The 25,432-nt window shown below is 47.6% G+C and overlaps 1 protein-coding gene across 11 annotated transcripts in view; it reads right to left on the reverse strand.

Moving 5' to 3' along the window:
• Positions 1–7,887: 7,887 nt before the first annotated feature.
• Positions 7,888–25,432, reverse strand: part of ANAPC1 (anaphase promoting complex subunit 1) — a 34,993-nt gene continuing 17,448 nt past the window's right edge. For 4 of the 11 annotated variants that reach the window (XM_075147851.1, XM_075147850.1, XM_075147848.1 and 1 more), the window contains 23 exons: positions 23,581–23,807; positions 22,231–22,349; positions 21,460–21,731; positions 20,378–20,612; positions 19,112–19,203; positions 18,803–18,937; positions 18,555–18,637; positions 18,324–18,402; positions 17,619–17,693; positions 16,885–16,961; positions 16,560–16,650; positions 16,415–16,468; positions 15,917–16,110; positions 15,452–15,538; positions 14,797–14,914; positions 13,867–13,944; positions 13,370–13,437; positions 11,589–11,727; positions 11,111–11,197; positions 10,443–10,538; positions 9,898–10,096; positions 9,273–9,407; positions 7,888–8,243 (listed from right to left, as the gene is read on the reverse strand). In XM_075147851.1, the coding sequence (XP_075003952.1) occupies positions 8,128–8,243; positions 9,273–9,407; positions 9,898–10,096; positions 10,443–10,538; positions 11,111–11,197; positions 11,589–11,727; positions 13,370–13,437; positions 13,867–13,944; positions 14,797–14,914; positions 15,452–15,538; positions 15,917–16,110; positions 16,415–16,468; positions 16,560–16,650; positions 16,885–16,961; positions 17,619–17,693; positions 18,324–18,402; positions 18,555–18,637; positions 18,803–18,937; positions 19,112–19,203; positions 20,378–20,612; positions 21,460–21,731; positions 22,231–22,349; positions 23,581–23,807 (2,856 nt within the window). In that variant the 3' untranslated portion in view covers positions 7,888–8,127. Of the gene's footprint in view, positions 8,244–9,272; positions 9,408–9,897; positions 10,097–10,442; positions 10,539–11,058; positions 11,198–11,588; positions 11,783–13,369; positions 13,438–13,853; positions 13,981–14,716; positions 14,915–15,451; positions 15,539–15,916; positions 16,111–16,414; positions 16,469–16,559; positions 16,651–16,884; positions 16,962–17,618; positions 17,694–18,323; positions 18,403–18,554; positions 18,638–18,802; positions 18,938–19,111; positions 19,204–20,377; positions 20,613–21,459; positions 21,732–22,230; positions 22,350–23,580; positions 23,808–25,432 lie in introns of those variants that run through there. The other 7 variants (XR_012673269.1, XR_012673270.1, XR_012673271.1 and 4 more) reach the window with 7 other exon arrangements.

Here is a 25,432-nt window from a genome sequence, read left to right on the forward strand (position 1 = left end):
TGGCCCCCGACTCTCCGGGCTTTCAGCCGGGCAACGCATCCCCAAGCTCTCAGGTATTGGATGCTCTTCCAGCCTGTCTGCTGGGAAGCGCTCTGGTTTTTCCCCCTCATCCCCATCAGATGGGCTAAAAAAAGCCATGACCTCCTTGCAAACCTCATGGGAAAGGCTGCTGGCTGCCACGGGGGTGAGGGAAACCGTCCCCGTTCCCCGGGGAACAGCTCTGGCAAGCGCCCATCCGAGATGCTCACCCTCTCCAAGGCCTTTCCCTCCTCAGCTAAGGGACCCTTTCCCTCTCTCCCGCTGCGGGGCGGTGGCTGTCGCCCTGCTTGTGTCCCCCGCCCTGGTCTTTCACACTCAATTTCTGTTTTGCATGATTTCGGTGTGGCCAGGAGTACGGTTCTTATGTGTTTCAAGAAAATGAACCGACCCGAAAGTGGCTTACCGGCAGGTTTTTGCTCCCTGATTCAGCTGGAGTTCAGAGATGAGTCAGGCAGTGGCGAACAGCCCCGGGGGGCGGAACGCGGAGGCTGCTTTAATCAGCCTTTCGCAAATTCACGCTATTTAAAAAATGGGTTTACGACACCAGAGCGGTGGCTCGGTTCTGGCAGGGTTTGGCAACGCCGGGCGCCCCGTGGCCGTGCCTCCCTGCCGGCGCGGAAGCCTCGCCGGGGCTCCGGCCGAGCATCCCAGGGAGCGTCCACGAGGTCGGTCCCTCGACGCCTGCAGCCAGTGCATCCCCACTGCTCGGTGGCGGCTTTAACCCTTCCAGCACCATCGCCGCCAGCTCCTAACCTCAGCTTTGCTGCGGTCGCTTCGGTGGCAATCCGCGCGGCCGCAGCGTCGGGGTGAACCCCCCGCTCCCTCGCCACCGGCCGTGCTCGAGGGAGCCGCCGCGGGGATGGCCGAGAGCCGATGCTCCGGCTTATCCGATGAGCACGAGTCGCCCGCGGGCCAGGGAAAAACAGCAAAACAGCAGCCCCTTCGTGTTCTCATCTGTGGCTTTCACCGATTTCTCATACGAGAAGCAAAAGTCACCCGCGCTGAGATGTCGGCAGCCGCTCCCTTGCAGCGGCAGCCCGTAGAAGAGGCTGGCCGCCGTGATGGTGCGAGTTGTAATAGGTAGAGGGAACTCGAGGGTTAACTATATATTTCTACGCCTTGCCCCATCCCTGCAGATGCCTTGGGCTGTTTCACATCCCATCACCGAGCCTCGCGCTCCTTATAGGTGAATTTATCCGCACTAAAGCACCGATGCTGCCGGCTCCCGCTCTCACCGGGAGCTTTCGGCTTTCCCCTGCCCCGAAGGGCTGGGGCAGCCGGCAGGCGCTGCGCAAGCAAGGGGGGGAGCGGGGCGAGGGACCGGCGCACGATCCCTCCTCCCTAATTATTTCAGTATGCGGCCGCGGGAGCCCGGCGCTGGAAGCGGCGTGTTGTTTCGTGGCCAACTTGGCTGGGCCTCCAGGGATCACGAGCCCCCAGATGAACCCGGGAGCCGCGGAGGTCCGGAGGCGGCGGAGCCCAACGCCGGCTACCTGGCAGCCGCTCGCCGTGCCGTGGCCCCTAACGCTTGGATATCGCCCCAAAATCAAGGGGATGGGTGGTCCTCTATCCAAGGCTCCCCGGGGACATCCCTGGAGCTCGCCCCAGCAGAGCAGAAGCCGGTGGGAAATGTCCTGCCTGGAGGGACGGTGGAAGAAATCACCCCACCAGCATCCCGCGGGCAGGAGGAGGAGGAGGAGGAAGAGGGGGAGGAGGAGGAAGAGGAGGAGGAGGAGGGCTGGCACATGCACACGTGGTCAAAAAACACTCGTCCTGCTCCCCTCCCACCTCCTTCCCCCCCAAATATTGCAACAAAACCAGAAAATGTGCTGGCAGTCATTAGCATCTCCCTGGAAAAAGCCGGTTTGCTGGCCCCGCGTCAAAATCCAGTTCACCAGAAAGCCCCCAACCTCTCCAGCGTGTGGCTGCGAGCTTTGTGGGAAGCCAGAGTTTTCTGCAGAAAGGGGGTTGTGGGGTTTTTTTGGTAAATTTTTGTCATTGTCAAAAATCCAATTTTCCTTCTAAAAAGAAAATAAGAAGCCCCAAAGGGGTGGAAACCCTCCAGCAGGGCGGCGCGGGGAGCGGGGGAGCATCAGCCGGCGCCGGCTGCTCGGGGAAACCGCTGGATCCACAGAGCTTCAGCCCTCGCAGCGCCGTGGGTCGGGGCGGAAAAAAAAAGAGCTAGAGAAGAAAATTTGCAAAAAAAAACCAAAAAGAAAAAACCAAAACCAAACCTGGAAACGCTGCTTTGGCTTTGTTTTTCCACCAAGCCCCCTGCCAGGGAGCAGGGTGCCGGGGGAGCGTGGGGTGAAGGTGCCTTTGAGGAGGCAGCAGCAAGAGGTTTGGGTTCATCTTTTATTTTGGGCACTGGTGGCGTGTGGTTTTGGAGCACAAAGCCCTGCAGAGAAATCCTTTCGAGTCGGATTTTCCCGGTGGGACCGAGCGCCCAGCAGTGCCGCCGCGGGGAGACGGGGGTCCCAAGGGACCACGTGCCGCGAGATGCCACCGCCTGCATCGCCCGTGGGATTCAGCTGCAGAAATCAGTACGGGCAAAAACAACGACCCCGAAATGCCCCAGCAGCCAGCCGGGAATCCCACGGGATGGCCGGGATCCCGCGGGACGGCCGATTTGCTGGGCCTGCCGGCACCTGCGTTCCTGCAGAGCAAAAAAATAAGTCGCTAAGTCACAGCAAAACCATGAAAGCAAAACCACAGAGCCCCAAAGCGCCTCTGAGTCACTCCCCCGGCCGCCGCCGCGGCCCCACAGCCCTCCAAAACTCGCCGCCACCTGCAGCCGGCCCCAAACTGCTGAGCCGCCCTCGGCCCGCCGGCACGGCGCGGCGCGGCACGCATCAGGCTGCCGTATGGGTGCTGGCAGCATCGTTCAGGAGGCAAAGCCCCTCTGCCTGAGCAGGCAGGGGTACAGGCAGCAACCGCCGTCTCACGGACGGAGGAGCAGAGGGCAGAGCGGCGGTGACCGGTCACACCAGCTGGGCATCCTCCGCCGAGCCAAAACCAACCCGGCAGCCCCCGCTCGCCGGCACCGCTTCGCAGCCAAAACACTTCCTTCCCCTCTTTCCTGTAAAATCGCCCCGTATTTTTTATTATTATTATTTTAAATTGTGAAAAATACTCATTTGAAACGTGAATGGAGATGAAACATTCACAGAAAGTGCTACCGGGATTAGTCACCGGTTGCAATATCTCTATTTACATGAGTCACGGAGGTTGGCTGCGCGGCTCTCAAATTAAATCCCCGCCGGGTTTTCGATTTTTGGGCTGTCCTCGGGAGACCTTTTGGTAACTTTTCGCTGGTTCTGAGCAGAGCTGGCAGCTGCCTCCCGGCACGCGTGCTTCCCGAAACACCGGCAGTAGCTGCAAGGGCTTTGCCCTGGGATTAGGCGGCAGCCGGGGCTGGCGGCGACGCTCGGAGGGCAGGATTTGCCCCCTCTCTCCTAATTTCCCCATTTGTGCCGAAGATGGGAAGAGGGAGAGAGGCGCCGGGGCGCGATGGATGGGTGGGATGCAGCCGGGTGACGGCGGGGGCCAAGGCGGTGGCACCGGGCCCCGGCGGCGGCGGTGCCGACAGAGGTCACTGTTGCCGAAAAACGGCGTGCCCCAGCCGAAAAAGGGAACTCGGCGGGGAAGGCGGCGATGGGGCAGGCCCGCTTTTGAACAGGCGCCGCGCTCCAGCGGCCACGAGGCCACCACGCCGGGGACCTCTGTCCCCAACGCCAGTGGCAAAGCCCCGGGGCGATGCCCGGAGCGGCTGATCCAGCGTTGTGGTCCATGGGATGGGCTGGAGAAGCCACGCTTTTCCCCACGGCCACATCGGGGAGCTCTGAGGGCACCGACCCACCGAGATTAAAAGCAAACAAATAACGCCGAGGGAAGGAAACGGCCTCTGCCTGGGGCTGGAGGGGGAACGCGCTCCACGGCATGTCCCCGAGGCCGAGAGCTGAGCGGGGGAAGGGGCAGGAGGGGGGACCCCAGGCTTCCGCAGGCACCCCTCGGGCTGCCAAACCCCTCGCAGAGCCGCTCGGTTCCAGGACGGCCGTAGGGAAACGTGAGCAGAGCCCAAGCAAGCACGGTTCGGGATGAGTTGGATGGATGCGTTCGCTTCCCATGGCAGAAAATGGCAGGTCCTGGGCGGCGGGACCCCGGCAGCGGCAGGAGGACACCTCGCTGCTGCCTCTCCTCGCCCGAAGCCCGAGGGAGAGCACGCAAACAGCTTGCGAGCACGGCATAAAAATAAAACCCCAGAAAGGTGACTAAGCACTCTGGGTACCGAGGCATGACGCCAGCGGAGCCCGGCCTCCGTCCCCGCCTGCGCCAGGCTCCTGCCGCGAGCTGCCGCCCGCAGTTATCCGGGCACGGGACCCCGGCGTGGGAGGGAGAGCCCCAGGGGTGCTGCTGATGGGTGGCAGAGAGCCTCCATGTCCCATCTCCCCCCGTTTCCGTGCCGTGCCCGAGCGGAGCTGCTGCCCTCCGCAAAGCCCCCCCGAGGGGCCGAGCAGCCCGGCTCCCGCCCGCGGGCAGAGACCGGAGCACAGAGCACACCCCAAGGCTGCCCCAAGGACCCCCCCAGGCTTGCTGAGGGGCTGGAGGGGGCCCCTTGCCCGCGGGGTGCTCGCCCACCCACAGTGGGGGGAAGCAGGAGCCTGCAAGGGAGCTGGGGGAGGCTTTGAGGTGCTGGGGTGCTGGGCACGGGGCATCATGCCAGCAAAGGCAGAGGGGCGATGCTGTGGAGGGACAACTTAGCCAGGCAGAGGGGGGGTCCCCGTGTGCTGAAACTGCCCCTGCCTCACCCCCTCACACCTCCCAGGGCACCCCCCCAAAGTCCTCCCCCACCCCACCGCAGCCAGGGCTCCCCAAGCAGAGCCCCCCCCCCACCCGGGGCCAGCACATCCTCCACGGGTGCTCAGGGACCCGCAGCGGGACGAGGCAAAGCCCGAAACCCGACCAGCAGCCAGTGCTCAGGGTTTAAACCTGCAAAATTTAAAATATTCACCCTGCGCTGAGGGCCAAGCAACACAGCAGCGCGAGGAGCGTAAGGCATTGCAAAATCTATGGCATATATATATATTTTTTGCAACTCGCGTCCAGCAGCTAAAGTAACGAGTATTTTAAACAGCTCGCAAAGCCTCGCCCGCAGCAGTAAATAGCAGCTTACCCTGGCAGGCCGGGGGAGCCCCCGGGGCCGGAGGGAGCGCGGGGGCTCCATGTGGGGCCGGGAGAGCGAAGCTGGCATTCGTAACGGGCGCCAGGCACCCCGAGCCGAAACTCCCCCGCCGCTCAGCCCAAATCATTGGTCCAGGTCGCGGCGGCGGCTGCTTTCAAATTCTGTTAAACCTTAAAAAGGAAACAGGAAGCCTCTCGGCTCTTGACTTCATGCAGCTCAAGAGGCTCGCACACACGCACACCCACACGCTCTCCTTCCTACCCCCGAGGCTGAAGCAAGGGCAGGCTGGGTGCTGCCGAGGCGGTAGAGCCGTGCCCTGGGCACGTTGTGCTCCCGGCACCAGGCTGGACCTGCGAGCATCCTAACCCCGGCCGTACGGGGAGATGCTTCCTCCAGCCCCGGGGAAGCTGCACTTTGCACCTCCTTGCAGGGGCTGGCTTAAAGCCTGCTTTGCTTTTTCATTTTGTTCGGGGTCAAACGCATCTTCATCCTCCAGCTTGCCAGCAGGCAGCGTCAGGCTCATGAGGGAGTCTGGATCGTGGACCTCAGGCGCCAGACTGTTGTCCAAAACTCCTCTGAGTGTAGGACAAAACCTCTCATCCAGCGGGAGAGCGACAAGCATTAGCACACCCTCAGGTCAGGTTTCTCAGCTTTTCACTCAACATCCAGCATCTGCGCTGTCTGCTCTTCTCTTCCTTCTGCAGCACGCACAGGGCAAGAAAGTCAGAGAGAGAAACCTGCGCAATTCGCTCTGCGTTTGGGGCAGGGGCTTTGGGAGGCTAAAAAACATTCGTCCTCAGAAAAGTCAGGGCGGAGAGCTGGGGAAAGCAGAGTTTCAGCTGTTTTGGGAAGTGAGTGTTCAATGCTTCACGTTTCCCCCATTTAGGAGGAAGAAAACAACTTCCCCAAGCTGCACCAAGGGAGGAGGTCTGCACACCCCCGAGCCCGGCCCGAACCGCTGTCCCAGGGGAAGGAAGGGCCAGGACCGCATGGCTGGACCTCATGGCTCCCCGAAGTGGGGTTTTACCCGCTTCTTTGCTAATGGGTTCATTTAATTCACATAACAAACAAGGTACCTCTGGAGGTGGTGGCTTTTTGTTCTGTTTTTTTAAAAAGACCAAACCCCAATGCCTCTGGGCTCCAGCTGCCAGAGAGGCACTGCAGGGCGCTCCCTCTCCTTTCCAAAACCTCGCATGCAAACCCTTGCCCCCAGGACAGAGACATCTCCGGTACGCTCTGCGCAGGAACTTCCCTCAGGACACATCTGATTTCCTCTTGCCCTCGCTGCTCCACCCACGAGCGTGTTGCATGTCCGGCTCGTCCTTTTTTGCAACCCCTGTCCTGACCCGGAGCCAGCAGCAGGACGCGGGAGCCTGTCACCCCCAGGTCACCCGATGCAGCTCCCGCCTGCAGAGAAAACCCAGCGCTCGCTTCCCACCGCCAACGCGGGGAGCCGCGCAACCCACAAACGGGGGGCTGGCATCCAAGCTACGGCTCCAAAGCAGCTGCCTTTGAGCTCTTTGTCCATCGTGTTGGTTAAAAACTTAACCTCCCCTGAAACGAAACACCAACTTTCCTGTGTGGGTGCCCAAGGAAATTAGATCAACTTCTGAACAGCTTAAAAAAAAAAAAAAAAGGGGTAAGATTTGTCATGGGCTCCACAAGTTGCAACTCAGGTCCTTGCTTCGATACCTCGTAAGCCACTGAAAACCTTGGTTAATACACGTCAAACACGTTCTTTTTAATAACAGTTAGAAGGTTGGTGGAATTTTTCTACAACTCCTGGTTGTCCTCTTCCACCCCTATGTCCCCTCCCTAAAATCCTTTGGCTCCCCCACCTGAGGGTTTGGGAAAAAAGGGGACCAAGATCAGCGCAAATCCCACAGAGTAAGATCAAATTTGAAACTTCAGAATAAGCAGAGTCCAACAGCTTGGCTCCGGCTGCTTTTCTACTGGTAATCATTCAACCACTGGCTGCTTTTATTGGAGTAACTCCACCTGTTTTATGAAAAATTAAGTGCCTGGCCTGCCCAGAACAAATATGGAACCAGCCATGCTCCAAGTTCAGTGCTCTGGGGAAACACATAAGGCATCGTAGCAGAGATGAAGGAAACACAAACAAATGCCCAATTGTTTAAATTGTCTGTAAGTAGTTTCAGTTCTTGCCCAGACATAACGTAACGTAGTGGAGGCAGGTGTTTTCTCAGCAGCCACTGACTAATTGCAGAACAAAGATTAGAAAAGAAAAAAAAAAAAAGATGTAAACAGTGCAGTAGTGAGTATGTCGCAGATGAGTCGGAGCAGAGCAATTTATACTTACAGAGTACCTATGCTTATGCAGGAGATATACAGCAGCCTTTGCGAGACAAAAAAACAAAAAATATTGCATGAATGAGACTGAAAGATCATGCCAGTTCTTGAAAAGCGTACTTGGCGCGAGGCAAGCGGCACGGCAGGTGGCTTGCTTTCCCTTCCAGCCTGAGACCCAAGAGGAAAAAGCAAGTTTGGCGTCTTCTGGGCTGCCTATCGCCTAAAATCGACGGTACTTCGTGGAAGCGGATTAACATACATCACAAGCAAAGAAGTTATAAAAACAAGGAAATTGTACGGTTCCCAGCCAAGGTCTTTTCAGAATTTACCACAAAAGACATATTTGTAAACAATCCTTAGTTACAAAAGTAAATTTATTATTAGTTCACTTTTACAATTTTTTTTTTTTATTCACTGTAACAATTTATAAATAACTCCTGGTCATAGTCACCACATCCGGGGACAAGTTTGAAGTTTATGTTGTTTGAGAAGTTACAAAATCAAGTACATTTTACCTGTATGTTTTTGAAAAGCATGAAACAACACACAGCCGGCTCTGTCATTCAGTAACTGCACGCAAAACGAATGCCGTGGACCTACAGCACCATGGACTGTGGATTTCTAAGCAACAGAGGAGCCAGCCTTAGCAACGCACGAACTGGCATATTCAACCGCTTGAACTTCAAAAGCAGCTCAGAGAAGTTTGTGCTTCCTAAAGAGATTAAAAAAAGAAAGAAAATGAGCAGGTATCGGTGCAACGCTTGCCCAATAAAAGAACTGTCAACAGAGGAAGGAGAGTCAGCCAGCGCTCAGGGCGTACCTCTGGAGACGTGCTCACGTGCTCATTTTGTTGCAACACTGGTTATAAAGTAAGTTTTTTGTTAACAGAATTTTAAGAAATCCCAAATCCAATTAACACGGCAGAACTCCCAGAATAGAGGCATGTAACAGGTAGAGGGGACATGGAAAGCCAGGATGTCCAATAAAGGCCTTTTGACCTGAACAGGTACCCAGGCACCTGCTTGAAAAACGTCCAAGACGAGACACGTTAGCCTGTACGCTGAGGGTGCCATCGCCTGCACAGGACTCCTGGGCCGGGGGCTGTGGCCTCTGCAAAGCCTTCAGCAACAGATTCTTCTCACCACTGAGGTGGTTACATTCATGTCACACCCCTAAGCAAGCCACCGAGTTCCCCAAATCGAAGTCCAGCTGCATTTCTTTTGCGACCTGCGAAACCTTAGGCAAATAGAGGAGGACTGCTACACCCCCAGGTTGGGCTGACGGAGGTCAGGAGAAAAACTGCCTGGTGAAGGGGCCCAGAATTTCCCCGGATCCCAAATCAGATTACCGCTGGAAACCTAGAAGAGCAGGTGATTGCTCTGACCAGGTACTTGGAGGAAAGAGATTTCAGGACATTCAGGATACGGTTAGCCCAACAAAAAAAACACTTTTCCTCGTCACAGCCCTGGTCCTGCTGCCTGCGAGAACACCGTTACCTGCAGGTCAGGGAAAAGCTAAGACTTTTTTATATAGGCTAATTCTGACTTCTTTAGCCCCGCAAAAAATTTCTCCCTCTTCTGTCCGGACTCGAGACAATTAACAAAGAATAAAAATCGATGGAACAGCTTTCAGAGGAAATGCACGCTGTCACATAATTTACAGGATATACTCCTTTCAGTATGCAAGGCCAGACCAGTGTCTCCACGCAAGCCCAGCGCGGTGTCCTGCACTCCAGCCTTACCTTCCAAGCCTCCAGCTGCCAGCTGACCTGGTGTCGGGACAGAGTGGTAAATAAGGAAGCAAGCCAGCATGCTCAGCTGAGATTCCTCCGTGGGCTGCCCACTCAGGTAGGAATGCAGAGAGACATCCCCGCCAGCTGTAATACACAAAACCCGCTGATGAAATTTAGGGAGCGTTTGTGGGAGGAAACAGAAAGGCAAGACAACAGTATTTCCACAGAAAAAGCCTGCTGAAAAGAGTCTCCATCTCCCCACAGAGATGGGCCAGGGCTTGTTTGCAAGCCGCCTTCATTCTGCTGCGGCCACCCTTCACCCTGTTCTCTGCTGTGGTCACCCCTCGCTTTTGCTCCTAGAAAATTCTCCCAGTGCAATATTAGGAAAGCATTTGCTCTGGGAAACATAACCTTCCACATCAATTAAACTTCCCACCAATATAGTCAAACATAATTCTTCAGTGAACGTTTCACACCAAACTGAAAACAAGTTGTTTTATGCTAACATGCAAGTGCCTTCCCTTCAGTTACCGTTTTTCAGTACTTTTGAGGGAAAAGTCAACCCGGATCAGTAAGAAGACAAGAACGCTGAATTGCGATCACGGCTGTAGGATTAAAGTTATCTTCTCTATACCTTGAAGCCACTGATCCAAAGTGTTATCGATAGTGCACTTCATCACAGGCAGAAATTCAGAGTTCATGAAGAGTCCGCGGTTTGGATTCCTGCTCATCCTCTCCTGGTGACTTCTGGAACTGAAAAATTCTAACACCAGCTTTATCTGCCACAGCTCAAATGTCTCGGACATTTCTCTTCTTTCTAATCTCCTCACAGCCTAGCAGAGGGGAAATACAAAGCGACTGTGAGAACGCGAACTGGAGGAGGAGAGAAATGTTGCCGTCATAAACATTAAGTAAATGAATCCTAGCGCGCCCCTTGCCAAGAGCTGCCCTTCTGAGCACCTACTGAGAAAAACTGCCAGCTAACGCTTCTGCTGTAATTTCAGTTTTCATTAGCTTAGATTATTTTCCAAATTGCTTTTAAAATCTCTGCTATTTCCCTGTAAGCTTGCTAATATGTTCCCCCCCCCTTCCTTTCTGCCTTCTACAAAAGTCACACGCAATGAACAATACTCTTATGCCGAAGCGTAGCTTTAAAAAAGAAAAAAGTGTTTACTCCACCTGATCTATCGCTATGTACGTGGGCAGCATCTCTGGATTTTCTTGGGTAACACACTCATAAAGAATTGAGGAGAAAAGATCCAGGATTTCCTGTTTCTGATAAAAGACACATGTTTAACAAAGCACACATGCTAGATACAATTTATTTCAGGTTCTTGCATTGCTCACATTTCCTTCCATTAAAGTTAACCCATGCACTGACATTACATAAATTAGTGATAGCTAGCAATGCTACACAGCTTGCTTTCATTCTTGGGGTTATTAAAACTCGGCATAAAGCAGCTATATTTTACTCCCTCCCTTAAGTCATTTCGTGCAGAGAAATACAGTGCAAATCACCCTAACCCTTCTGCAGTGACTTCACCTAAATGCTTTAGGACACTGAACAGAGCTCCCTGTATTTTTTAAATACGTTTTGCAATGAATACAACTAGTGTAGAAAACTAGCAGCAACTGTGATGTAACCAATGGGAAACAAACAAACAAAACCAACAAAAACCATAGGGTCCCCAGTGTTTTATGCCTTTGTATTACAAAACATCCCTTAGAATATTCCCTGTCCTCGCTACTTGAAGGACTGAATTCTGTTCCTCAGTTTAATGTAGGATTTTCCCACCTGTTATTCATGCAAGCAAGAAACCATGCTAGTCCACATCTAGGCATCATACCTGGCCCATGTTCACAGTTGGTTTGCAAAAATAATCAGCGAATGAAAACAGAGCAGGATCAGAAGTGAAAGCTGAAATTGCTTCTGGCTAAAACACAGATTAAAACACACTCTTAAAATGAACTTTTTGGTTTTACTGCACAAATGTAGTAGCAATTTATACCCAACCCCTCCTTCCCCAGCATACAAGTGAGAAGACTGTAACCTACATAAGGCACATCATGGGCAAAACGCGTCCAAGACTTCTGTCTGCCCACGACAAACGTACATTCACATAGCTGCTCTCAGCTTAAGCTCACTGCGTGCCCTGTGAAAGCCACCAGACTTCCTTTCCCTCAAGCAAAGCAAGTAACTTCAGTACTCATAATCATGTGGCAGAGCTAGGTGCGGGAAATGAATAGCACAGCACGACCTGCTGTGCTTCCCTCAGCCTTTCTAGAGGCAGCATTCCCGGCAGGAAAACAGTTTGGGAGTCATACCTTGAATGCCCGAGCTTCAGAGTTTCGGTGAGTAACAGTCTGTGCTAGGAGACTGCGCCAGCCCATGGGGTCCTCCTTGTAGGAGAGCTGCCCAGCTCTCAGCTTCACGTACAGGACCCCGCCCTTTGAAAGAATTGATCTGAAATAACAACGGCGCTTGCTTTACATTGATACATATACACAGTGAGGCAGACCTGTAAAGGAAATGCGAACTCCAGCAGCTCATGCATGGCAATATCCCCGTTTTGGCTTTGTCCTGATTATTTAAACTCTTGCCCCGCTTGCATATATATAGAAGCCTTGGTATCTTCAGGGCAGGCTGCTGTCAAACAGTGATGTGATGGCAGGCAACGGTGATGAAAAAAGGATGAGCCCTACAGATATAGGGAATATAACTTCCTGAAGCCATTGCAGGTTCTTGCTAAGACTCTGCAAGGATCCCAGCACCAAGGAAAACCATGCAAGTTGGTATCCACAGCTTTAAAGGCGTGCTGTGATGGCCCTTTCTCCATGTGGAAAAAAAAAACCCAACAAAAAAAAGCAAAACAATAAGACCTCACTATTCCTGACCAAACCTACAAATAGAAGCGTGCAGCAGTTCCAAGTTACACTACTGCAAAGCAGCTGCATGTTTACCTGATGTAGAGTATCAGTTGCACCATTAACTGTAGGCACTGACATCCTTAAAATAACTAAAATTATCTGTATTGAAACTAACTGCTTAGCATAACAACATAGCAGCAATTCACATGTAGTAAGATAGTGAAAATTATTTCTCACATGTGCATTTATCTCCAGAACAACGCCAGCCAGGCCCCTACCATTTTGCAGGGCTGGGGACAAAGGTGTTGTGACATGAGAGCTGACAGATTCAAAGCATCTGGAGACCCAGAGCATAGGTCAGTCCCCAAGGCAGCAAGCTCCTCAGTCACCCACGCCGGTTTCTGCTGCGGCAGCACAGGAAGGCTCTTTTGGACAAGTGCTCAAGTGTGGCAAAGGCTCACCCCAGAAGGAGAAAGCTGGCTTCTGCCAGCTCTGGTGCCACAGATGAACCAGTACGGGCCTCCTGATCTGGAGGACTCCGCACTCTGCCTCAGTCCTGTTTGTTATCTTTAAAGGCATGGACCAATAGATGCTGCATTGTAGTCCTAATTTAATCTCATAGTGGCATTTAAAGTAACTAGAAAACCCATGTTACTGATGAAAGATGCAGCTGGCTTCTGCTATACCACTCACAGCGGCGAGTTACACTGTAGGTTGTTACACGCAAAGATGAGAATGATTTTACCCACAGATACTGTATTCCGGTAAGATTTCTGTTTTTCACAGTTGCCCGACGGAGAGTTAAAATGCAGTAAGTAGTACTTTGTATACTTCACGTAACATGAGAAAAATAGTATTTCACAAAGCAGTAACAGTTAGCTAACTACTGTATCAACAGTCTGGGAAACATGACATCACATCAACTCAAAACTAAACTAAAACCATGAGTTTAAGATGGTTTCTGGTACTGCTCAATCCCGCTGCCAATACCTGCGGTTTTTACTATCAGGTTTTCCCCTGCCCTGTTTTTGCATGAATTATTCACATCAATAGGTGAAACCAACTACGCAGTTTCTTTCTTCACCCTAAAGTGCTGTCAAATGCACAACAGTGAACTGATCAAAACCAGACTTCTTTCCAAAACGTAGGTGTAACAAGTACAGGAGGTTTTAAAAAAAAATTTTAAGAAATATTACTACAAGGTCATTATTCAGTTAGGCATTGTAAAGAATACTTACTTTAGATGATTCGTTCCCTTGCTTAAATCTATTAATAATTCCCAGTACCGTGGTCCCTTCACTCTGATCTGTCAATGTAAGCATTTTTATTACTAGATATAACCAGAGTCATAAAATTAAGAGTTCTCTACATAAGCCTACAGTTCTCTCTGGGCCCTTACAAGGGCCCTTTTATAGTGCTACCCACCCTGAGAACTCAGGAAGAGCACCTAGCTTTGTCTCTCCTACAGTGAAGCTTTCTGGCACAGGGAACTCCCTGCTACACCAGATCTTGAAAGCGTTGTGATCAAGACTGAAGAGAAGCACGTGGCATAATTTAACATGTGCTCCATAGTGACAGAATTGTCTTTGGAGCCATTACTATGGGACAGCGTTGTCCAGAATCTGGCTAAGATTGGACAGGGAGTCAAAGAAAAGTCACTAGGTCTCTGTTCTTGCACTGTTTGTGACACAAGCTGGGTGATTAAATTCCTCATTAAAATGGAGACTTCCTTTACCTGCTTCAGTAAGTGAAGCTCTGGAAGAAGCGTGGGTGCCATCAGTTCCTCGGTGGCTTCTGCATACCACTGCGTGCCCTTCAAAATGCCACCAGTATTCACATATTAGTAAAGCTCATTTTTGTGTGAAAAGAAAGAAAACGTGCATCTCATTAATAACAACTCCATTGGCAGAAGTCAGTCAGTTTCTGTTCTGAGTAAATACATGACTTAGCATTGCCTTTAACGTCAGGAAACATAAGCCTAAATTAAAGGTATATTTCCCATGGATGGATCAACACGTAACATTGTGCAAGTCAGGCACACTTCAACTGAAATCTGAAGGTTTGAGAAGTAAACGCTATTATGAGCATGCAGAACTCTTTGCCAGAACCACCTGCTGCACCTCTTCTCCCCTGAAATCCCAAGAACCCTTTCTTTAGTCCTTTCACGAGCATAACCTGTCTCATGTAAGCCTGTACAAAATAAACCCTGCAGAAAGGACTCTTCCCCAAGAGACGCATAATGCAAGCACCCAGGAGAAACACTAAGTTGCCCCTTTCAGCAGAATTAGGAGAAGGCTTTTAAAACCACAGATGGTTCCAAGCACCTCCGTAGCTTTGAAAGTCCTTCCTCTCTAGAAAGAGGCCAACTATGACCCTGGGTCAGTCATTCCATACTTGACTGTTTGAAGACTTTGTGGTGCCTTTTACTTGTCCCGTATTCTGCTCTCAAGGTGACATCAAAGCACATGTAAGGTGTGAGTGGGCTGAGCACAACCCTTCAATTATTTGCGTAGAATTCGGCTCGTCTCCACCACAACTTGAAAACAAACCCGAGGCTGCTGGCCACAACAATGAAAATAGCGTGCCTTTGGTATATCAGAGTCTTCAGTTGTCTCCCACACCTTCTCAAAGGCCTTCGCTCCTTATTGCCTCCCAGACACATTACCTTGTACGTAACCTCTATCAGTGCATAACAAGGAGTGTTTGAATCCACATCAACGGGCGTTAAGAGCCTTGGTTCTGCCGCCAGCACGTACAAGTGACGCAAAGCCTGAAGGTGGTACCTGTGTATGGCAATGAGGAATTCAGCACTGTGTAGTACAGCCAGGAAATGATCCCCAAATACCAAACCACACACAGCTCAATAACCAAATACAGCTGTTGATTGAAACTAAAGAGAAATTTGTAGTAATTTAGTAGGTTTTATATTGCTTTAACATGTATGCGCTGGTTAACAGAACAGGACTTCATGAATCGGAGCTAAAACTGATTAAGAGCCATAAATGGACAGATCTTGCATAAAGATCTTTTTTGCTCAGCAGACTGGAACAGTCAAGTCACAGGAGCACAGCGTAGAGCCTCAGGAAACTTGCTTGCATTTCCTCACTGATCAAAGATCACTACCATCATTTTATATCTTCATTTATTTCTTCTATTTTTGTCTCTCTCTCCTTTTTTTTTTTTTTTTTTTTTGAAAACCTCAAAAAAAAAATTATTTACAGACTGCCCAGGTAAAAATTCTAGATCATTTGCCTATAGATAACCTCTTTTGTACGGAGATGATTTAGCTTAAGGCAATATGAACCCTAGCAAACCCTTACCGATTGTCCGTGCTGTGAACAGGGAAGTGAGGGTACAGAGCACAAAGGAGAGCAGCAATTGAAGAATTTGAAGTGCTCAGTGAGTATCTGTAGAAAAACATTATCTATTAGTTTCAGTGCTAACAAAGGCTGGCCACTAGCAAAGGTGTTCAAAATATTTTGGTGTCCCAGGGAAGGGAAGGACAGTAGCAAAGTGCATACAAGCAAGGAATTTACAAATGTGTTCCTATAGCAGTCACAATAAACATGCAGCAGTAGGAAATAAACACAAGTCAGAAACATTCCCACGGCATTCAAGTAATGCAGTATCTCAAAAACAATAGGACTTTCATTTACAATAGAAAACATCTTTATGCATCTGTATGTTATTAAAAAAAATAATAAAAATCAATTAAATGGCACTCTGCTCCAGCTTTTGCAGGCGAGGTGAAAGAAAAAAACCTGCCTTTGGAAATGGCAAGTTACCTTCCTCCTCCCAGAAAGAGAAGCCCCAAAGCCATGTGGTGAGCCAGGTGGAACCCGTAGTTCATCTCTCCGCCCGTCTTCTTGTGCATGAAACGGCAAAGCTGAAGGACTTTCAGGTTTCCAGAGCCAGCCATCACCATCGCGAGAGACAGCAGCAAGACGCTCAAGCATGTTTCGAGATTATAGTGACCTGTCTTCAAGCAGAATAGGAAAGGCATTATTACACTTCTGTGGTCAAATGCACGCTTCTGGTCGGTCTAATACTCCGCTTTCTACCCCAGAGTTTGAAAACCACATTCCACAGAAAGAGGGAGAGCGGAGAACCAGCAAAGTCCTTAACAAAAATGATTCACAGCCCTGCCACATTGTGTAAATAGTCTGTAATATAGAAAAGTAAAAGGGATGTTTTTGTTTCCCTTAAGGTTTTGGTGAGGGTAATCAAAGTACGTTACACAACAAAGCCTCCTTTTCACTGAGACAAAACTAGAAAGAACTTACTATTGAAGCTGTTGGTGCTGACAAACACTTCAGGAAATCTGTTGCATATTTGTACTGGAAAGAAAAGAAATGCATACTAAATATAGATACAAAAGGTAAGTTACAGCTCTATGGAAATTGAAGGGAAAAAATAAAAACCTCTTACCAAGCACTTAAATGCTGCCAGATTTTCTGAACCAGCAAATCGAAATCCCAGTGACAAACACGCTCCAGCAATGATATAGACGTGAGCTTGCCTAATAAGCAACATAAACAGGAAATGACTAAATATTTCTCTTCTCCTCATCTGAATACGCATCACAAACTCCTTTATAATTAAAAAAGGGAAAATTGAAAAGAAAGACTTATCCTTTACAGAAAACAGAGAATAAAATTCCCTAAATATCAAGGGAGAGATTTTTTTGCATGCTGATATCTATAAAGAGTTCAGCTGCATTTTTCAGAAGAAGAATGTTTTACATGTTACTTACGCCAGCGTTTCTAAACTCAGGTCTTCAGACGAAGGCAGCTCTGTTGCATGAAGAGATATACTGTTCTCTCTTATGATCTACAAAATGCGTAAGAGAGAAGAATTAATCCAGGGGAAATTGATTAATTAATTGCAACTCTAGGCATTGAGGGTTCGTAAGTGATACAAAACAGGTCTGTTTCACAGGAGTGTAAGAGCTGTTTTTTCTTCCACATGCTATGGCTCCATTGTACTTCTGATCCAAAAAGGACACCTTTCCATGCTCCTGGATCTGGTCCCTTAAAGATTTCTAAAACAATGGCAAGACTGTGTCAGAAGCACGATGTTACTGTACAGGATGAGACCTCAAGAGGCTATGTAGCCCATCAGCATCCTGTATTTCCAGTAGATATTTATCCAAGTTATTCGTAATGCTCAACTGAAACCTCCTTGCAGCAATTTTGCACCTGGCTCGGTCAATGTGGAGGAAAGCTTAATCCCTTTCTCTCTCTGGCACCGTTTTATGTCTTGAATGGTTGCATCCCTCCTCAATCCTCTCCTCTCTAGTATGATGGGATGGGAGTCCCCAGTGCTCCCATAACGGTCCAGGAATCCAATGTGACCATCATCTGTCACGTGAACACGATTAACATACATTTTCTTGTGCAGCTCATGTGACTAAGGAAATGTTCACATACAGAACAATCCAGTGAGATGTAAAGTTGGGAAGTAAGCACATTAAGTGTAAATACCTACCTGCGGCACGTTGCTATTAACCCACTTGGAATTGGGCAAGATGTCATCCCACAAAATCAGGCATCGAGCCAAGGTCTAAAAAAAGCGAGAAAGCCAAAACATAAGGAAGAAAAAAACCCAACACAAACCATCAATGGTATTTTTTTAAGGTACTAAATGCATCCAGAAACGCAGACAATCCAGCTACCCACTAGCAGCTTCTTCACTGTTTCTCAGCCTTCATATCAGAAATGACAAAACAGCTTCCATTTTAAGAGATGCAAATTCTGCTTGCAGAAAAAAGAACCACAGAATAAATCCTTGCAAGGTCTGTACCTTTAGCTGGTAAACTGAGATGAAAATTCACTATGTACTTATAACAGGTGCTGAGGCTAACTTATTTTTTATCTGTGAAATTAATTTGGGAAAAGCTATAAAAATTTACCTAAACATTTAATTTAACATGCCACATAAAATGTATCATTCAAATATTTCTCACTAAATTCTGCCTCTAGTGCTGCACGACAAGCAAGCTGCCTTACTACAAGCAGAAATTGTTTGAAGGTATGAGTTTGGCTGGCCAGCAAGAGGGTTACAGCTATCTAAAGGATTCTGCACAACAGGCATGCGGGCTGGATTAAAAATTAAAATAAAAAAAAAAATTACAATAAGATGCATTTTTAGTATCCTGAATAGATGGAGAAGTGAAACAAAAGAAAATGTTACCCTCAATAAAAGGAACTCTGGTTTTACAAAGTCCAGCAAATACATGGTATCTGGTGCTTGAAGCCAGTCAGCAATGGATCTGCAGAAGACAGTAAAGGAACAGGGTTTCCAGACCTTATTTCAGCAACGCACAAAACCGAGTAAGCCACACAAAGCAGAGCCAACATTACAGCAGTTTGAACGGCTATCACAAGTTACTGCAAAATGTCTGAGCAATTCCAAGGTTAATACCTGTTATTAGTCTTTAAGTAGATCATAGCAAGTGCAAGTGTGGCACCCGGACAAGTAACATCCACATTTATGGTGTCTCCCTCCTGCGAAAACACAATGCACGCTCTCAGACCAGCTGACTAGGAAGGCAGCAGCCTGCAGCGATTGTATAGGCATTCGAAGTCACTCGGTGCATCGAGACACACACCTCTCGGACTTCTAACTATTGCTATTCTCAGCTTAAATGAGCAGAAATCGTCAACACGTACCTTGATTTGATAACTGGGAGACTTGTGCTTCTCTCTGTGCATTCCCGCTTGGAACCGCCTGTGACCCCCAACCATGTACTGGTAAAGCTGCTCGGGAACGTTGAGGTCTGACATGCCTATCAAATTACTGCCGTGCTAAGGAATGAAGAGGAGGAGAAATAATATGGAAGTGCCTTCCTCTATGAGGAGAAAAAAAAAGCTTTCGGCCAAAGGCAGTTGGGAGCCAAGCATGAAACAGCTCTTATTACCCCACCCCAATATGTAACGATTCTTCTACTAATTGCAGTTGAAAGGAAGGGGGGCACTTACCCCCAGGCAAACCATGCCCAAGGCTAGCCCAGATGCAAGTGAATAGGACTCCCTGTCTGTGCAGTACTCCATTTCTGGCCCAGGGGGACGTCCTGGAGAAAACAAAACAGCGAGATTCATCTTTTAAAATTCCACCTAAGTAAACATTGTTTAATTAAGCACTACATTCCTAATGAAATGAGGAAAAAAAAAAAAAAACAAAAAATCCGTCCCTTCTCGAGAAAGGCAAGAAAGTTCTCAGTGGAATTACAAGTAATTGCCACTTAACCCACCCATCATGAAATAGCAAACCCTTCCAGAAGCAGTATATATTGCTAAATGATATGGTTCAGAGAGACAGTGAAAACGCCATGTTACAATTGCCTATACTTTAAGACCTCTGAACCTATCCAAATGCTGTCGCAGACTTCAAAAGCTGTTGCTAGAAAAGATTGCATGTATCAAATTACCAGAAACATAACAGATACAGTTTCACCCTTAAAATTTATCCCGTTCTCTAATAATCCATACAGTCTCTTTAACTAAAGTTACATATAAACATGAATAAGAACTTAACTGTTACAAATAAAATCAGAAGAGCTATGCACAGAATAAGGACACAATTCAGATCAGAAATTTACTGTTCAGAATCAGTTCTTAAAGACTACTCTTTATAAAGCCTTAAACAAAATTCGGAACAGGAGAATTTAGGACACGATGGCTGCACTTCCAACCAACCTAGCGAGTCAAAAAGACTGACCTGGCAAGAGGAAAGCATTTTTCCCCCACCCAGTGCCTCTGCCTTTGTTTTTTACAGTGGCAGCTACCCTCACAGACAGACATGAGAAACAACAAATGTCTGGGAAGCATCAGATGCGTTGGGCGTACAGCGTGCAACAGATCTGCTCCAAAGTTCTAGAGGGCCAGGATCTCCGCAGGTATGGCGTCCAGGTCGGGAGGAACGTGTAGTTACTGCAGGCAACCCCAGACCTGCTCTCATCAGACAAAATTTCCAGATGTAAAAAGTATCTAGGTCCAGCACTGATGCCGCTACATTTCTTCTACTAAATTCAGTGATTGTTCTATGCTATACAAATACACGGTTCACAGTAACTTCTGTCCCTCTGAAAACAGAAGATGGGGTTTGGAAAATGAGAGGTGAATATTGTGGTGGCAGACGCACAGTTAAAAACATAAAAATTCTCAGCTCCCCGATGCATTGCGCTGATCATTCACACGTTGCGATCCTCCCAGTCCTCACCCCATTTTGTCAGTGTTAGCACCCACCTATTTCGGCCAGCAGAACCTCAGCTGTGTGCCTGTGAGCGGTGCCCTGATAGACGAGGCCTATTCCTATCACGGCAGCCACCTGCACATTGTGGGGGACATCCAGCTCTGTTGAGGTTGGTGGCAGGAGGGCAGGTATGTGGATGCTCAGGAGGCGTGTAATAGCCATATCCATCGTGCCCAACTTGGCAGCAGAAACGCCAAGCAATAGTCCGATACTTGTCATCTCATGGCCCTGAGAAAGGAGACGAGTATCAGCGACCAAAGAAAGCAGACATGTTCAGAAAAGGAAAAACACTTCTCCAGGTATCTAATACAAATCTTACATTCTCAAATACATACAGCAGCTAAACTTTCTTGATCCACTCCTCAGGAAAATGAACACTAGCTGTTATGGGTGTAAAGGTATTTCCCAAATGTACCGTCTTACTGCAGAGGCAGACTTCAATCCAAATAGAAATTCTCACACAATGAAATACTAAACATGGTTATAATGTAGATATTTAGTCTCCAAAAAAAAACCAAACCCAAAACACTTGGGTTGTTCTAAAAACAAAACCTGAAGTTTCTGCTCTAAAAGGATCTTATCTATCTCCTTGGTAGCTCTTTATCAATCCCTCCCCGCAACAAGCCACGGTTTCCTGGTGTTTAAGTTTGAAAGTAATTATGTATTCACAACTTCTTACAATTTAAGGTGAGATTTCAAGAGCACATATGATTTTCAGCCTTTTAATGCAAACTCCATACAATCCTGAGTCCCTAGCTCTAACTCTATAATGCAAAAATTGACAAGAACGTTTTGATAGAAATTGAGCAGAAGTAATTCAGAGCATTCACCTATTCCAATGAGCTGTGCACAACACGGAAAGATTTAGTGATAAAACTGCTGAAAAATCTTTTAAACAGAAATGAAGTCCTGCACTATTAACATTAATGAAGCAACTCTGATATTCTCCCACACTAGGAAACTTCCAATTCAGCGTTTCAAAGAAATCTGCTGACTTTTCTTTCTTGTTTTGTTTAAAGAATTCAAGTCCTACAGATATTTATTTTTCTCCGTTGCCTACGAAAGAAGGCCTCACCTTTGTTAGGTAGTCATGTATATTGAGTGTGGCAAGTTTCGTGAGATGCCCGTTGAGGCCCAGAGCCATGAGGAAGCCTGCGTATTCATTTGCTAGTTCAGCAATTTTGGGCTTGTTGTAGACAATCCAAGCAGAGTCTATCTGTGAAGCGGGCGCTATCTTCAGGCCGGCAGCTACCCCGTTGTGAAAGCTGGCCCAGCAAGCCATGTTAGGAGGCACATCAATGTTCCCACTGTTCAGATCAACAGTGGTGTTCCTCGGAGGAGCACGGCCTGTCCATGACAAAATCATTAAAAGCAATTAGGTGAATCCAAACCGCTTCAGAAACGGCTTTCAACTTCGTAGGGTGCCAAGCGAACAAACTCTGACAGCGTGCTAGGTAACACTTCTGATCTGAAGACAGCCTCGGGTATCTTCAGGCATGTCAGAAGACAGAAGCACAGCGTAGTAGATAAACCAGCGATGTGGACTTTGCAGTATGTGTCTCCTGTATGACACCAACCCTGATCAGCTGCGTGCCCTTCGGCAATTTATTTCACTTCTCTCTGCTTCTCAGCATGTACCTGATGTACAGGTCTCAGTGTTAGACAATAACATTGGCCTAATAACAAGAAGCCAGTAGGTGACAGATTCAAAACAAAAAGAGCTGCTTCTTCACAAAAAGCACACTTAAGCTACGGAACTCTTTGCAGAGAGACACAGAAGGTGCTATAAAAATTACGAGAGGTTCAGAAATGGGGTAACAACCAAAAGAAACTCCGACCAACGTACCGGTTAGATTCAGCTTAGGGATGGGCAACTGCTCCGTTGGAACAGGATGATATGAGAACAAAGTGAACATTCCTCGTCCAACAGGTAGTGCCATCGTTCGCTGGCACAGCTGTAACAGCCTGTTGGGGAGATGACAGAAAAACCAAGCCAGTTGCTTAACACAGAAAATTTTTCCAAATACATGATATAAAATAAACCTACAGACAACAGGCACTGGACAGACCGTTTTTTGGTATCATGTTGTCTTTTCTTTTTTTTTTTTTTAGTAGGCTAAACTTTTGAACCAAATCTTTGGTTCTTACAAGATTAATCTCAAAGATATACTTTAGCTGACATCATGTTGAAACTTGTCTCTGTTTTTCCCTTAAAGCTAGGTCTAGTTAAAGAAATCTGTGCTACGGACAATAAGCAGCCATATCAGAAAAAGGTGAAAGGAGAAAGCAAAACATTGCCTTATGGGATCTTGCTATGACTAGTGATCACATCTAGTAATAACCTGTGTACAGAATTAATAACGTGCTTCCAAGAATGCTGACCACAATTCTCTATGATGTGCTCTGGAAACACTTTCTAGACTTGTTAGATTACTCAGCTTGTTAGGTTAGACAATAATTTGATGCATTCCTTTAGCTTCCTACTTCTGTAGAGCGTTTTGCATGTCAATGATGTTCTGAAGTTTGCTTTTTTCTTTTGTTTTTTAAAGAAGATACTTTTAACACCCCCAAAATAAGTGAATAAAGAAGCAGGACAGGAACAATCGTGAGGTCACCAGGCACCTAATGGCTCCAATAGGAGGTTTCAAAAGAGAGAGGGATGGGACAGTGAATTTGCTTTCTGTAGGATTAATTAGGTCCTCTGACCCAAGCCTTGCTTAGTCCTAAGATCAGCCCTGAACAAAGGGCTCTCCAGTTTTAGGCAGGGGATGGATGATGCTTTGTTCTCTACAGAGGCATTTCCTCTACAGAGTAGGTCGTGCTTATATTTCATACTTTTTAGGTGGGGAAAAAAAAATGCTACAATCTGCTTTCAAACCCTAACTGATCTCAACGTGCTGCTTGGGGTTCAAACTAACAATCTTTCCCATACGCTGCTCCAATCCGGAGAGCCCGCCAACTCAAATACAGCAGAGTTTTGATGTACACTGAGCTTCAAAGACTTGGATTATGAAATCCAACCCTCTTCTATATGTCCTTCACTCAGGCCTGCCTACTGTAACGTTCAGTTCAGACTAAAATATATTGTACTGTTTGGTTAGATGTACTTAACCTTAAGCCATCAAAAATACTCAAACAATTTTTCACCTGAATGAAATGCTAACGAAATACTGCTAGAAACAGAGACAGTTTTTACCGGTTTTCTTTCTCTTCTATGTATTCATGGTCACTAGCTTCTGGCATCTGCACTACATTGACACGTACAGGACGGGCACTCTGAAGGAGTCTGCGTACTTCCTGCACTCTCAAATCCTCGCTCCATATTAGCGACATCACTTCCTCATTCATGTCATTCATGCCATCCTCATCCTCTTCCGATTCGGTTCCAGAGGGAATATCGGAGGACAGCACTGGCCCCACAGACTGCAAGGGAAAGAGAAAGGAAAGAAGTCATTTCCAGCAGTGCACGTGGATACTGCTAACTCTCAGCAAGCCAGCAAATAGCGGCACCACAACCTGGATGCACTCAGCACAATCACCTGCACTGAGACAGGTCTGTAAACAGAATGGACTGAGACTGGCGCAGTCACGAATGATGCTGTTGACCCACTCCTCGCATTCGTTTAGAAGGCCACGAGGAGTTCTGAACATTGTAATCAACTATTTTTGCAAGCCTAAATGGGATAAATAACTATCAAGAGAGGAGGAGAAGACATCTCAAATATGTCAAAGTTGTAGCAAAGGCTGTTGAGCAAAGACTGGCAAGCGGGAGCTTGAAGAGGTGACATATGAAATAGTTATCTTTCTTTCAAAACTATTTCTTGTTTCAGAGCAGTAATAGGAAAGGGCTTTCCCCTCCCTGCCTACACAATTATCTACGACAGCTATGAAAACATATGTGTGTTTTTCTTCAAGTTCAGCAGTGAAAAATAGAAACCTAGATGAGCATTTCGATGTATATGAAAACAGAGATTAAACTCTGGAAGGCACAGACACAGTCCCTTGGTGACAATCCGCTTTTAGAAGTGCCAGTACCTACTGACCCCCAGCTCAATCAGAGCTGCTGTTCTGCATATTCTGTTCGGGAACCTTCTTTGTTGTTCTAATCATTGACATTTTCATGAATTAGGGCTTTAATTTGGACTCCTCCCTACAACAGCCTTGGAAAAATCAGGCTACCTATTAAAATAAACAGTCAGCCTCCATGGCAGTAAATTCCAAATGTTTGTTGCTGTCAGCCAACCTGGGTTTCACCACAGTACCAGAAAGTTTTTTGAACTTGCACATCAGAACTACATGACCAGAAAAAACACTGGAGCATTTCATTGCTTAGAAGCACTGTGGAGAAGCCCCCTTTCTATGCAAGACTTATGAAATACTCCATTAAGACTCTGTCCTCCCCTGTTTATTCACATCACACAAGCGATGCACAGGACCACCGACAAGAATGGCAAGGATAGCATAGGTCTGGATGCAACAGAGGATGCCCGCAATCTGCTTGCCCTACACTTGCTTCAGACAAGGCTGTCACCCTGCATGAAGCGTGGTTCATTTTATTTTTAAAGAGCTCTGCAGAAATAAGCTTTCCCACAGAATATACAGTTTCCTTATGGTCTGACAAAATAATTTGGACGTTGACCCTAAGGCGGGCCAGTATATTCCTCTGTTTTCCATCTTTCACAGAAGAGAGATTCATTTAAAAAATAACAAGGCAAGTGATGACAAATATTGATATGATAAATCTAGGAACAAAAACCCCCACAACTCTCTCTAAACTGGTCATTTTTCCTGTTGTATACCTCAGAATTTCAACAAGCTGAAAGATACAGAATCACTCAGACTAGATCGAGCACAGGGTCTTCCTAAGGCTCACTGGCAACACATGACACCAGGAGTGCAAGTAAATTAACAGCTGATGAATGAAAACCAATTTCTTCCGATAAATACGCTCTAAATCTCAATACATAACTGCACCACCCATATAGCCAGCGTCCGTTTTGAAACAGGAAACTCCACCCTGCCCTCCTGAGAAATGACAAACAATTTGG

Source organism: Calonectris borealis, chromosome 3, assembly GCF_964195595.1.
Source record: "Calonectris borealis chromosome 3, bCalBor7.hap1.2, whole genome shotgun sequence".
Taxonomy (NCBI): Eukaryota; Metazoa; Chordata; class Aves; order Procellariiformes; family Procellariidae; genus Calonectris; species Calonectris borealis.